The 14861-nt window shown below is 40.9% G+C and overlaps 1 protein-coding gene across 4 annotated transcripts in view; it reads left to right on the top strand.

Moving 5' to 3' along the window:
* Nucleotides 1–14861, top strand: part of MTOR (mechanistic target of rapamycin kinase) — a 151146-nt gene that overhangs the window by 35756 nt on the left and 100529 nt on the right. For all 4 annotated transcript variants that reach the window (XR_001888334.1, XM_017887986.1, XM_017887985.1 and 1 more), the window contains exons 20-23: nt 10249–10335; nt 12882–13049; nt 13531–13643; nt 13965–14127. Coding sequence is in view for 3 of the 4 variants with exons in the window: in XM_017887986.1 (XP_017743475.1) it covers nt 10249–10335; nt 12882–13049; nt 13531–13643; nt 13965–14127 (531 nt within the window). In the remaining variant the exon portion in view is untranslated. The remainder of the gene's footprint in view (nt 1–10248; nt 10336–12881; nt 13050–13530; nt 13644–13964; nt 14128–14861) is intronic.

Raw genomic sequence — 14861 nt, 5'->3', positions numbered from 1 at the left:
CACTGTTCTCTCACGTTTTAATTTTTTTAAGGTTTTTTTTTATGACCTAAAACTGAGTGGATTATGTTTTAATTTTCTAGTAGAGATTTGTTAAAGTATTTTTCAAAGAAGCAACTATTGGCCAGGCGCAGTGGCTCACGCCTATAATCCCAGCACTTTGGGAGGCTGAAGTGGGTGGATCATCTGAGGTCCGGAGTTCAACTCCAGCCTGACTAACATGGTGAAACCCCATCTCTACTAAAAATATAAAAATTAGCCAGGCATGGTGGCGCATGCCTGTAATCCCCGCTACTCAAGAGGCTGAGGCGGGAGAATCGCTTGAACCCGGGAGATGGAGGTTGCGGTGAGCTGAGATTGCGCCTTTGCACTCCAGGCTGGGTGACAGAGCTAGATTCCATCTCAAAAAAAAAAACCAACTTTTGACTTGTTGATCTATTATTATTTTCCTTTTCTGCTTTTAAAAGAAATGCTCCGCCTCCCGGGTTTACGCCATTCTCCTGCCTCAGCCTCCCGAGTAGCTGGGACTACAGGCGCCCGCCACCTCGCCCGGCTAGTTTTTTGTATTTTAGTAGAGACAGGGTTTCACCGTGTTAGCCAGGATGGTCTCGATCTCCTGACCTCGTGATCCGCCCGTCTTGGCCTCCCAAAGTGCTGGGATTACAGGCTTGAGCCACCGCGCCCGGCGTCAAATCTTTTTTTCTAATGTAATCTCTTAAGGCTATGAATTTCACTCCAAGTATTATTTAACTGCTTTCCAAAATTTCTTAAAACTTTGAGATAAAATTTACATACCATAAAATTCATTGATTTTTAATATATTTACAGTTATGCAATTATCACTAATCTAATTTTAGAAAATTTAAATCACCCTAGCAAAAAACCTCCTGTTCATTTTCAGTCATTTTCTGTTTCTGCCTCATCCCTGGGGCAGCTACTAATCTGCTTCTATCTCTATAGATTTACTTTTTCTGGACATTTCATATAATTGGTGTCATAGAATATGTGGTCTTTTGCATCTGGCTTCTTTCACTTAAAACTTTTGAGATTCATCCATGTGTACCATGTATCAGTAATTCATTCTTCCTTTATTGCTCTGTAATTATGTAGTATTTTCATTATTGTTCAGAAATATTTTCCAGCGTTAGGATTTTTTCTTTTACCCTTGAGTTGTTTAGAAGTGGGTATTTTGTTTGTAAACTTACAGGGTTTTTAATTTCTCATTTTGATGCTGATTTCTAACTTAATTGCATTGTGTTTATGATTCTTTCATGCTTGCTGGAACTGCTTTAATGGTCTAGTGGTTGATCGATTTTCATAAGTATTTCCTGTATCCTTGGGAATACCTGTGTATTTGCTAACATTGTGGACAGAGTGTTATTATGAGTCATTAGATTGAACTTATTACTTATTGTGTTCAAATCTTTTGTGTCCTTGTTAATTTTTGTTTGGTTGATCTATCAATCCTGAGAGAAGTGAGACAAAAATCTCCCTTTACAATGGTAGGCTTGTTTCTGACAGTTTAGTCAATCTTGTTTTATATGTTTTTGAGATTATATTAGTAGATGCATGCAAATTTTAAATCCTGATACCTTCCTGGTAAGTTGACTGTTTTATCATTATGCAGTAATCCTTATCTTTAGTAATACCTTAAAATTTATTTTGCCTAACATTAGTATAGCCACACCAGCTTTTTTTTTTTTGGAGGCATATGTCTTTTCCAATTCTTTTACTTTTAACTGTCTCATGACTTATTGTTTTAGATGCTCTCTTGTAAATATAGCTAGATTATCTTTTAATCCAATTTTAAAATTTTGTCTTTTAACCAGTGCATTTTAGGCCAATTGCATTTTTTGTGATTGCTGATATATTTGGGTTATTTTATTTTATTTTGGGATGGAGTATCGCTCTTGTTGCCAGGGTGGAGTACAGTAGTGCAATCTTGGCTCACTGCAACCTCCGCTTCCTGCGTTCAAGTGATTCTCCTGCCTCAGCCTCACAGGCAGCTGGGATTACAGGTGTATACTACTACGCCCAGCGAATTTTGTATTTTTAGTAGAGACAGGATTTCACCATGTTCACTAGGCTGGTCTCAAACTCCTGACCACAAGTGATCCCCCGTCTCGGCCTCCCAAAGTGCTGGGATTACAGGTGTGAGCCACCGCACCTAGCCATATTTGAGTTTATTTCCACCATCTTACTTAGTGCATTCTTTTTTGTCCTGCTTTGTCTGTCTTTTTTGTTTGTTTGTTTTTGTGAGACTGAGGCTCCCTCTGTCGCCCAGGCTGGAGTGCAGTGGCCTAATCTCGGCTCACTGCAAGCTCCACCTCCCAGGTTCACGCCATTCTCCTGCCTCAGCCTCCCAAGTAGCTGGGACTACAGGCACCCACCACAACGCTTGGCTAATTTTTTGTATTTTTTAGTAGAGACAGGGTTTCACCATGTTAGCCAGGATGGTCTCGATCTCCTGACCTCATGATCCACCTGCCTCGGCCTCCGAAAGTGCTGGGATTACAGGCGTGAGCCACCGCGCCCAGCTGCTTTGTCTGTTTATCTTTCTTTTCTGTCTTTTTCTGGATTTGTTTGAGCCTTAATTTTTTATTTCATCTTTTGCCTTCACTCATTGGCCACCTTTAATTTTGTAAACATTTTCTAATAGACTATTTCAATCATGAATAAACTAGACAACCTATTATGTTAGATTCTCATATACCCGTCAGTAATTACTAGCATTTTGTCAATTTCGTTTTATCCCTTACCTGCATCGCCTTTTCCCCCCACACACGTACGTACATTTCTGCAGTATTTTAAAAGAAATTACAGGTATCATACTATTTCACCAATACATACTTTTTTCCATATAACCACAAGTATGACACCTACAAAGCTAACAATCATTTCTTAGTATTATATAATACCAACCCTTCTTCAAGTGTCCCTAGTTGCCTTAAAAATTCATTGTAATTTGGTTTATTCAAATCAAAATCCAAATAAGGTCTTCATCTGGCATTTGGTTGATATATATCATTCTTTCACCATTTATTTACCTTTTCCCTCTATTCCTATACTTCATAGATTACAGTACTGTATACTTCCTATTTCAACATTTAGTAAACAGACACTTTCAAAATGACCCACTGCTAGTGATGTGAAGGCTAATCAGTGAGTTCAGATATTGTCATGTGATCCATTTGTTAAAAAGTTTCCCATCAGCCTTTTTCCTAATCATTTTAGCATTCATTGGTAGTTATTTCCTAGAGCTATTATTTGATCAGGGACTGCAAAATGGTGATTTTCTTATTTATATGTATTTTTTTTATTAAAAAAATTTTTTTCCCATGGCACATCTCTCAGGAGGTCCTGAGAACCTGTGCCCCAAAATGGGGATTTTCTAATTTGATTATTCCTTCTGTATTTATTAGCTGGAAAGTTCTTTAGAAATAAAGAACTTGGCTGGGCATGGTGGCTCACAGCTGTAATATCAGCACTTTGGGAGGCTGAGATGAGAGGATTACTTGAGTCCAGGATTGTGAGACCAACCTGGGCATCATAGCAAGACCCCATCTCATTTTATTTAAAATATTTTTTAGGCCGAGCATAGTGGCTCACGTCTGTAATTCCAGCACTTTGGGAGGCCGAGGTGGGTGGATCACAAGGTCAGGAGATCGAGACCATCCTGGCTAACATGTTGAAACCCCGTCTCTACTGAAAATACAAAACATTAGCCAGGCATGGTGGCGGGCACCAGTAGTCCCAGCTACTCAGGAGGCTGAGGCAGGAGAATGGCATGAACCCAGGAGGCAGAGCTTGCAGTGAGCCAAGATTGGTCCACTGCACTCCAGCCTGGGCGTCAGAGTGAGACTCTATCTCAAAAAAAAAAAAAATTTTTAATTTTAAAAAAGAACTTTATATGATCAACTACCAAGGTAATTTGAAGTGTAGATCATGTAGGAAAAACAAAATGCATTCATGGTTCTTTACCTTTATCAAGTTATCAGTTTTTTAGTATAATGAGGAGTCAAGCCTCTAACAACTTTTCAGAGGTGACCCAGGCACCTTCCCACCTCCCAATCCTACCCTTATTCTTTAGAGTATCAGTATGAACTCATGAAGATATATATATATGTAATTTATCTTTATACTGTAAACCAAGTTGGTTGCACAGTCACTCAAAGAAGAATATCAAGTGAAAGTCATTTAGTCATCTTATTGTTAAAACTAATATTGGTCATTTACTACTTGTGTATATAAAAAAATATGTATGTAATCTCACTGAAAGAAATCAGAGCTCACTATATGGAGTATTTCTATATATATAGAATATATGTACATACACACTATATATATGTATATATAATATTTCTGTCCATTGCAGGCAGTAATCTTTTTCACAATCAGATTATCCTGATCACCCTGGCTGTTGTGTCCTTCTTACATGGCCCAGTAGACTTTCTTGCTTTCTGGCGGAAAAAAATTACTCCAAGCATATCAAGTATATTTCACTCAAACCTGGGCATAGCCATTTCCAAGAAGCTCTGATTTTCTTTTAGTGAGATTACATACATATGTATTTTTATAGATGTAAATAGAAAATGGCCAATGTTAGTGTTAACAATAAGATGACTAAATGTAGTTTAAGACTTCACTTGATATTCTTCTTGAGTGATTGTGCAGCCAATTTGGCTTATAGTTAAACTCATTTGTTTCTGTTTATTTTCAACTTTTAGAATTTTCCTTGAGTTTACAAAAAATTTAGGCTGAGCGTGGTGGCTCACATCTGTAGCCCCAGCACTTTGGGAGGCTGAGGGGATCACTTGAGGCCAGGAGTTTGAGACCAGCCTGGCCAACATGACGAAACCCTGTCTCTACTAAAAATACAAAGATTAGCCAGGCATGGTGGTGCATGCCTGTAGTCCCAGCTACTCAGGAGGCTGAGGCAGGAGAATTGCTTGAACCTGGGAGACAGAGGTTGCAGTGAGCCAAGATTGCACCACTGCATTTCAGCCTGGGCAACAGAGGAAGACTCCATCTCAAAAAATAAAAAAAATAACTTTTATTTTAGTTATATAAGACATTAACATAGTTCCAGAGCTAGAACTATAAATAAGATCTTTCCAGCAACACCTAGCTTCTGCACCATCTTTATACCTCGTTTTCTTCCTTCCTATATTATTTCCTATTTCTGCTATGACAAATTACCACAAATTTAGTGGCTTAACACAGATTTATTATCCTGCAGCTCTCTAGATTATATTTCTGACATGAGGTCTCACTGGGCTAAAATCAAGGTGTTGATAGGACTGTGTTCCCATCTGGAAGCTCTAGGGGAGAATTGATTTCCTTGCTTTTTTCTAGCTTCTAGAACAGGAGTTGGACAAGCATGTTTTAGAGACTGACTGCATTCCTTGGCCCTCTTCCTCCATATTATTGAACATTATTATCGTTTTATGTGGTGTTTGTTTATATTCATCCACACGTATTATTTCATGTCTCATCGCTCTTAGAGCTTACTCCCATAACCATATTCTTTCTTCCTAGTACAAATTCCCCTTAGGAGCATTCATTGAAATAAACTGTTCTTATCTGAATAAGTCTTTATTTCACCCTCTTTTTAAATCTTCATTTGGAGATTTAAAATTAAAATAAAAAATTTTTTTAGCCAAGAATATGATTCTAGGTTCTCCTACAACTATAGATATGATCCCACTTTCTGACTTCTTTTTGTTGCTGTTGAGAAATCATGAATCCCTTTTACATAATATTTTTTCTGTGGCTTTACTTCTCATTGTTTTGTTATCCTAAAGTGTTATCTATTATATATCTAGATGTGAGTTTATTTTGATTATCCTGTTTGAGACTTGGAGGGCTTCCTAAATGTGAGGATTGGTATCTTATCAGTTCCTGAGAAATTCTCATGTATTATCTTTTTTGGAATTTTGTCCTTATACCCCTCTATTTTTTTTTCCTCCCCTCCCCTCCCCTCCCTCACTCTGCTGCCCAGGCTGGAATGCAGTGGTACGATCTCGGCTAACTTCAGCCTCTGCCTTCCAGGTTCGAGTGATCCTCATGCCTCAGCCTCCCGAGTAGCTGGGACTACAGGCGTGCACCACTACGCCGGCTAATTTTTTTTGTTTTTGCATTTTTAATAGAGACAGGATTTTACTATGTTGCCCAGGCTGGTCTTGAACTCCTGTCCCCAAGCAAGCCAGCCACCTCAGCCTCCCAAAGTGCTGGAATTACAGGTGTGAGCCACTGCGCCCAGCCTTATTCCTACTTTTTTTTTAGGCATTTTAAACAGACTAACTTTCCTTTTTTTTTGAATGTACTTAGTAGTTTTATTCATAATTGTCCCAAATTGGAATAAGCTCAGTAACTAATCAATAAGAGAATGAATCAACAATCTGCAGTATATTTATACAATAGAAAGCTCCTCAGCAATGTACAGGATGGACCTGCCAATACATGCAGCAGTAGCATGGAGGAATTCCAAAGCTTCCTGCTCAGTGAAAGAAGACTTACACAAAATAAAACGTGCCATCGATGCCACTCAATATGGAATTCTTAAACAAGCAAAACTAATCCATGGTAGGAAACAAAACAAAACAAAACAAAGCAGTGGTTGCCTTTGAGAGAATAAGGTGGGGATTTACTGGAAGGGACATAAACCAACTTCCTGGGAAGATAGCATAATATTCTTTGTCTTGACGAGGTTTAGGTTACACATCTGCATGCATTTGTCAAAATTTGTTGAGTGGTACCCCTAAGACTGGTGCATTTCCTTGTGTGTAAATTGTACCTCAAAGGAAAAAATTGGGGCTGAAAGTAAAGATTAAAATCGAGTTATTAATATGCACAAACTGTTTAGGGGGAAGTGTACTGATGTCTAAACAGACTAAATTTTCTATCAAATATAAATAGACTTCTATTATATATAATAGAAGTCTTATTCTGTGTTGTTTCTGAGAAGTCATGCTTGTAATGGTCTATTTCCTCACATGTTTTATAATTTGGAATCATACAGCATATTCAACTCGGCTTTCCCTGGAGCAATACTGTTAAATCTGCTCTAAATTTGCATCTCTCCAGAGAGGATATGCATTTACTTCTGCCAAGTGGTCCAGGAGAACTTTAATTTCTTGGCTTAGAGCTTCCCAGGCCACACAGTTAGTGAAAATAAATCCATAAACCCATACAATAGATGCCTGAAATTATGAACTCTTAGGGGAGGCATTTTTCTGCCTAGACCCCACATCACAACTGGCAAATTTCTTTATCTCCTTTTACCAGTGGACAGATTTTTTTTTTTAACTCACTATTTATCTTAATATGTAGCTCTTTGAAAATCTGGCTTTATGTGAGAGGCTTCAGTTCTTTTTCTTTTTTTTGAAATAGGGTCTTACTTTGTTGCCCAGGCTGGAGCGCAGTGGCATGGTCTCAGCTCACTGTAACCTCACCTCTAAGGCTGAAGCAATCCTCCCACCTCAGCCTTCCAAGCAACTGGGACCACAGACACATGCCACTATGCCCAGCTGATATATTTTTTGTACTTTTGGTAGAGAAAAGGTTTTACCATGTTCCTCAGGCTGGTCTTGAACTCCTGAGCTCGAGGAGTTCTGCCTGCCTTGGCCTCCTAAAGTGCTGGGATTACAGGCATGAGCCACTGTGCCTGGCCACTTCAGTTCTAATAATCTTATAATCATGTTTATATTTTTTTTTGCCTTAATTTTAGGCTTATCATAGTGGGGGAGTTTGGGAGGAAATCTAGTGCATCATATTTTCAGGAGCAAAACTGTTCTCTTAAAATACTCATATTCCAAGGAAAAAAAGAATGCTTGTGAAAGGCAAAGGGAGAAGAGGCAGCTCCTCTAGCTCTCTCCTCAGCATTGAGGTGCTTGCCTGTCCATATCCCTTGGGCAGCTACTTCTTATGAATCAGCCACCCAAGTGCTCCCTAATTGTGCCTAATAAAATGGCACCAAGGACCAGGAAGCTTGTTTCCTGTTTCTGTCTCTCAGTTTTCTCTGACCTTCCCGCCATCTCTATTGGCCTGTTTTCCTCCAGCTTAGGTTTTCTACTTTCAGGCTTTATCTTTTCGAGATAGAATCTCACTCTGCTGCCCAGGCTGGAATGCAGTGGTGTGATCTTGGCTCACTGCAGCCTCCGTCTTCTGGGTTCAAGCAGTTCTCCTGCCTCAGCCTCCCGAGTAGCTGGGATTACAGGTGCGTGCCACCATGCCCAGCTAAATTTTGTATTTTTAATAGAGATGAGGTTTCACCATGTTGGCCAGGCTGGTCTCAAACTCCTGACCTTGTGATCTGCCCACCTCGGCCTCCCAGCGTGCTGGGATTACAGGCGTGAGCCACCATGCCAGGCCTGTAATAATATATTTGTATAGGGACCACTATACATATTTATATAGGGAATCACTACAAAACTATAGTGATTCAACTTAGGGGATGGCGGGGACCAGGAGATAGGTAGAAATGAGTCTACTGAGTCAAATGTGTGCCACGTGGTGACCAGGCTGTAATCACCTTGGAAGTCAAATTTATCATTAGGAAATATGTTCAGACTCTTCTTTGAGCCCAATCCTGTATGTCCTATTGATCCTGCCTCTTTGGGTAATGAGTACTATAAGTCCATTACTCACTGTTTGAAATAACACTTTTTTTTTTTAAGTAATGCTTTTTATTTATCCCAACTTACCTGACTTGCATGTGGATAGGAGTGAAAACATATGTGTTCATTTTCTAAGTTACGCTTGTTAATGGAGAGAAGCAAAGGCAGAGAAAGCTGTAAGAATTTGGGGAAGGGGGTCGGACACCGTGGCTCATGCCTGTAATCCCAGCACTTGGGGAGGGCAAGGTCAGGAGAGCAAGACCATCCTGGCTAACATGGTGAAACTCTGTCTCTACTCAAAAAAAAAAAAAAAAAATTAGCGGGGCATTTTTGGCAGGTGCCCGTATTCCCAGCTACTTGAGAGGCTAAGGCAGGAGAATGGCTTGAACCCGGGAGGCGGAGCTTGCAGCCAAGATCACACCACTGTACTCCAGCCTGGGCAACAGAGCGAGACTCTGTCTCCAAAAAAAAAATGGCGGGAAGGGGTGTCAAATATCATTTGCTACTTATTACTGGCGTGTAATACTATCTGAAGATCATAACAAAATAAAACCTACATTTTGAAGACAAATCTTTAACCTGGAAAGTAGTTGAGATTTTCTTTACTCACACCTTCCTTATTCCCAACTTTATTTAGTGGATGTCTTTTCTTCCTACACCTAAAAGGTACTGACTTAAGTAGAATCCCCTCATCCTATCCCTACCCCAGTTTGCTTGCTATTTTGGCTCATAATCTCTCAGAGACATAGTTAATTAATTAAGACCTAAGTAATGAGTTAATTACTGTAAATGAGCTACAATACCCATAATCAGGAGTTAGCTGTATTTAGTTTAGGAAGTGAGTGGTAATTAATTAGAGCCAAATAAACAAAAGGTACATTTACAGTTGGTAAAAACTTTCAGGTTTATTTTTAAGTTTAGTGATTCCAGAAATCCTTCAATGATAACAGATATTCATTGAGTACTGAACAGTATTCACGTCCCTGTTCTAGTGCTTGACATGAATTATCCCGTTTAAGCCTTAGAAGTCTGTGAGGTTAAGTATTATCTCCATTTTCCCATGGAAAAGCCTGGGCACAGGGAGGTTAAATGAGGGTTACAAAGACCCTGCTATGCAGTAACTGGCTCGCCTGGTGTGTAAAAGCCCCTGATAATTGTTTTGAGTTCCCACCACCATCACCATTTAAGTTTGTGTCTTTTTTTTTTTTTTTTTGAGAGACAGGCTCTCACCCTGTCACCCTGCACTCTGAAGAGTCCAGTGGCACGTGCATAGCTCACTACAGCCTTGAACTTCTGGGCTCAAGCGTTTCTCCCACCTTAGCATCCATTGTAACTAGAACTACAGGCAAGTGCCCACCTAATTTTTTGTATTTTTTTGTAGAGACAGGATCTCGCCATGTTGCCCAGGCTGTTACTGAAATCTTGGCCTCAAGCAGTCCTCCCACCTCAGCCTCCCAAAGCACTGAGCCTCCAAACCTAGCCAAACTTGGGTCTTTGAAATATATTCTCAGTAGATGGTATAGTGTGAAAACCCATTCCATAGTTGTCTTTATTTGTTCACATGAACTTAAGGTAAGCCTGGGGGTTCAGTGTCCTTCATGATACCAACTGGTTGACCTCTTGTCCATTTCAGTTTTTGTTCCAGCAGCTGGGAATGTTGGTGTCCTTTGTGAAGAGCCACATCAGACCTTATATGGATGAAATAGTCACCCTCATGAGAGTGAGTAGAAGTTAATGCTTTGGCCTCTTCCATGTTTGGGTTGAGGAAAGCTCAGAAGCAAGTTTAAATGACAGACATTTTTTTCATGGATCTTTGTAGAGCTGTTACAGCCTTAGTACAGGAAATGGAACAAAGCCCACTGGATATTGAGGGGGAGGAAGGGCTGTTGCTCCAGGTTCCCAGGTATAAAACTACAGGGCACAAAGGCCGAAGAGAAATCCTGAAGTAATTGTTCTGCCAGAAATAGACTCTTGGGTTATTTGCCTCACAGACAACAAAGCAATTTCACTTTAATATCACAACGGTGCTTTTCTATTCTCATGAACGCCCTCTTCGTTACTGCTCATAAACCATGAAGGGATTGGGGGTTGGGTTTTCTTAGGGCTGTTAAATATGACTGACATGTGTTGGGCACCAAGGAACAAGGTGATGCTTTACCCTGCTACCTCCAAAACCATACATACCACCTTTTGACTGCAGTGGCACATGAGAAAAGGCTGAGGTCCCAGGATTTTATAACATGGATTAAGTAGGTGCCAGAAGACACCCCATTGGCAATATCATTTTTCCTTCTGTTCTATATAATTTAAATGTCTCTGAGAGGAAGGTTGCTTTGCAGGGATAGCATGTCCTCAAAGAATTGGAAGATTTCTGTTCTTTCACACCAGACCTTTGTAGTTAGTTTGGAGGAAACAGCAGGACTAAAATCAAAATGGCTGGTTTCAAATGGAACTTCCCAACACCTGGGTCTCAGAACTGATAAACCTCCCTACATGTATAAATAATTAAAAGCTGCTCTATTTCCTGACTCCTACCACAGAAGCCTCTGTACAAGGAAGATTTAGGCAGAATACTAAAGAGGCCAGTGGCTCGTCTTAGTGGGAGGAGGGGCAAGGGAAGAAGCAGTGTCCTCATGGGAGGAGGATGTAGTAATCTGTGACTTAATCCCCTCAAGAAGGCTAAACAAGGATACAATATGACCATATTATAGTCATAACATGTTGATGACCAAAACACAGGGAAGTGAGGCAGGGAGCCTCACACCTGCAAAATGCAGCTTCCATTTCACCCCAGATAGAGAAGGTGCAGCGGGGGCTCTTCCTATGACTGTTGATTCTGAGCATTTTAATGAGCTCCCCCGAGCCTGGGAAGAAAATAGTCTTTGTGAACAGTGATCCAGCTGACATCCCTTGGCAGGCTGCCTCTCTTCTTTGAGGTAGAGAAGCCCCTTTGAGGAGCTGATGATAATGCAGCTGGGAGGTAGGTGGGCCTTCTCTAAAGAAGGCAGAGTGGGGTTCAAGTGAATGAACATCAGACAAACTCTGGAGGCTCTGAAATCTGTGGTGTTTCTTTGGCAACATTTTTAACCTAGAAAACACAGCTCTTTCAGAGAGAATACTTCTCTCCAAGTAGAGAGAAAGGAAGTTTTACCAGCATCTTCTAGTATGGTTTTACTTTCTAAACCATTATGCTTTTAAGATACCTTTTAAATAAAATACTGTATCTCTCTATAAAGCCTTTCGTCTGAGGAATTATTGTTTTATGGACTTCTACTTTGAACTATTTAGAGGCTGCAAGAATATTAACATTCATGTGTTGCCATGATTAGTAGGGTTTCTGTTACCATTAAATCTCCTACTCCAGAACTCTTAAAGATGGTGATAGGCAGCTGTCTTTTTGAGTTGATTTGAAATAATAGCTTTTCCTGGAGTTAGAGGCTTGGACTAATTTGCTTTGCAACACTGAGGCAGGATCTGTGGCCAGGTGGCCAAGTTTTTATTTTAGTAACTTGTGTGGAAAATAACCATGTGGGTGTAGAAAGGGGCTCATTTTGTGGCATTGTTCAGGCCTGATGGATAGATTTTTGGGAGGGGACAGATGTCAGATGCTATCTATTAATAGCAAAATCTAAATCCAGAAAAGCCCGGAAATCTTTGTAATCCTGGAGTCACCCTCTGGTAGAGATCAGGTGATACCAAAGTAAGGTCCACGTCCACCCTGGACCACTTCAGAGCTTTTCGAGTGACTTAGTAATCTGTTCATTCTAGAATATTCCAGATGCTCTGATTGATAGATTCTGGGGATACAGAGATAGAGGTTTCTTGTCCTTCAGTAGCCTACAATCTAGAGGGAGGATGGCAAAGCAAAGGAAGTCTTACAACTGCTATCGCTATCGAAGGGAGTGCGAAGAATCCAAGTGGATCATGGAGAAGAAAGCCTGCGTGGGAGAAGTGAGGCTAGAGCCAGGTCTAGAAAGACAGGGCGTAGCTGAGCAAGAAGTGGGATTCTAGGCAGAGGAAGCAGCATGAGCAAAGCCCAGAGGACTCAGGTAGCCTCCTGCATCTGGGGAAATGCAATTGAGTTTGTCCAGTATGGCTGCAACACAAGACACAAGAAGGGCCCAGCGGGAGGAGGGGAGTGAGGACTTGATCTCGGCACAGACCATGCTCACTACAGTTTTGCTTTTCTGGCCATCTTGATTCCTTGGTTCATATATCAACAGAAAGGGACCTGACTCAGCTCCTCTAACTTTTCTCTCTTTGTAGGAATTCTGGGTCATGAACACGTCAATTCAGAGCACGATCATTCTTCTCATTGAGCAAATTGTGGTAGCTCTTGGGGGTGAATTTAAGCTCTACCTGCCCCAGCTGATCCCACACATGTTGCGTGTCTTCATGCATGACAACAGCCCAGGCCGCATCGTCTCTATCAAGGTGAGTAGCCTATGTCATCTTCCAGAGAGATTTTCTGCTTCCCTCTGAATCCCTGGGTGATCAGCTAAAAGCTGAGACCTCGTTCTGAGTGACAGATTGATGCCCACTCCATAAGACAGAATCCCAAGAATACTAATACCCAATGTGTGCAGTTTACAGAATGTCTATAATCCTCTCTTGATTATCCTTATGTCTTTCAATAGATTAATCTTGGCAAATGTTTTATCCCAGACTAATTTTCTTTATTATCCAGCAGTGGGTTCCTTATCAACTCAAATAAGCACAGAGAAAGCAAAGTAATATGTAAGCAAATAAAATGAGGGGGAGAAAGTGCTACCAAAAGGATATAGTTCAAGGCCATTTAATAAAGGCTTTTCCCAGTCCCCTCAGAACTTTGAATTATCCGTACCACCACCTGCTGCGTGTCCTTAGATACTTGGGACCTGACTATTCATCACCATGCTTTTGCTCCCTTTTGCAGTTATTGGCTGCAATCCAGCTGTTTGGCGCCAACCTGGATGACTACCTACATTTACTGCTGCCTCCTATTGTGAAGTTGTTTGATGCCCCTGAAGCTCCACTGCCATCTCGAAAGTGAGCACCTCCCCTTTTGGATTAGCAATCATTAAGCTTTTAATGTTTTGTTGAAAATGTTTGTTTCTTAAGTTCCCAGGCCATCTTTCTATTTTTTTGTTATTTCAACTCGCATTATTTTAGTCTAGAAATATCCCAGGTTTATGGAAATCTTAACTGTCCCTATCCCATTGGAATAAATGTTGGATCCATGTCATCCAAAATACCTTAGAAGCCATTCATTCCCATCCCTTTTGTGCTGATTGTTAAGCTCACCCTCAGTCACGTCTCTTCCTTGGAGATTGTATGTTAGCAGTTACTGTATGTTAGCCATTGTTGTAGGGCAGCGCTAGAGACTGTGGACCGCCTGACGGAGTCCCTGGATTTCACTGATTATGCCTCCCGGATCATTCACCCTATTGTTCGAACACTGGACCAGAGCCCAGAACTGCGCTCCACAGCCATGGACACGCTATCTTCACTTGTTTTTCAACTAGGGAAGAAGGTAAGATGGGAGTCTGGACAGATAGGTGCTCTTCTGCCTTATTTGGAAAGAAGACTGTCTGTGAGCCACTCATACTTTGTCTGATGCCAGCCACCATCAGAGAACATGGAATTATTTGCTTTTTTTTTTTTTTCATGTGTTCAGCAAACATTTATTGAGCAACCTATGTGAGCTAAGTGCCGTTCTGGGGATAACAGGGTAAAAAGAATAAAGTCCTTGCTCTCATAGAGCTTCCATCCTAATGAAGCAAAGCAAATAAACAGTTTGTTTCTTAAGAGTGATGGGTTGAAGTGAAGTGCTCTTTATTTAGGGTAGACAGAGAAGACCTCTGATCAGTTGACACTTAAGCAGAGACCTAGATAAAATAAAGGCTCAGTTGCAAAGAATTGGATGCAAGGAGAAGACATAGCAAGTGCTAAGGTTGAGGCGGCAGCTTGCTCAAAGAGTTCAGGGCACAGCAGGAGAGCAGTGTGACCTCAGAGGAGCGAGCAACGGGGAAGTGCTTGGAGTTAAGGTGACAGAGATAAGGCAGAATAGTAGAGACTAGATTTGTAGGCCTGTGGCTCTCAAAGTATAATTCCTGGACAAGCAATATCAGTATCTACATACCTGAGAACTTGTTAGAAATGCAGATTCTTGAGCTAGGCACAGTGACTCACACCCCTCATTCCAGCAATGTGGTATGCTGAGGCAAGAGGATTGCTTGAGATCAGGAGTTGGAGACCAGCTCCAGA

Source organism: Rhinopithecus bieti, unplaced genomic scaffold (genome assembly GCF_001698545.2).
Source record: "Rhinopithecus bieti isolate Rb0 unplaced genomic scaffold, ASM169854v2 scaffold_16234, whole genome shotgun sequence".
NCBI lineage: Eukaryota > Metazoa > Chordata > Mammalia > Primates > Cercopithecidae > Rhinopithecus > Rhinopithecus bieti.
This window is presented reverse-complemented; position numbering and strand designations above follow the sequence as displayed.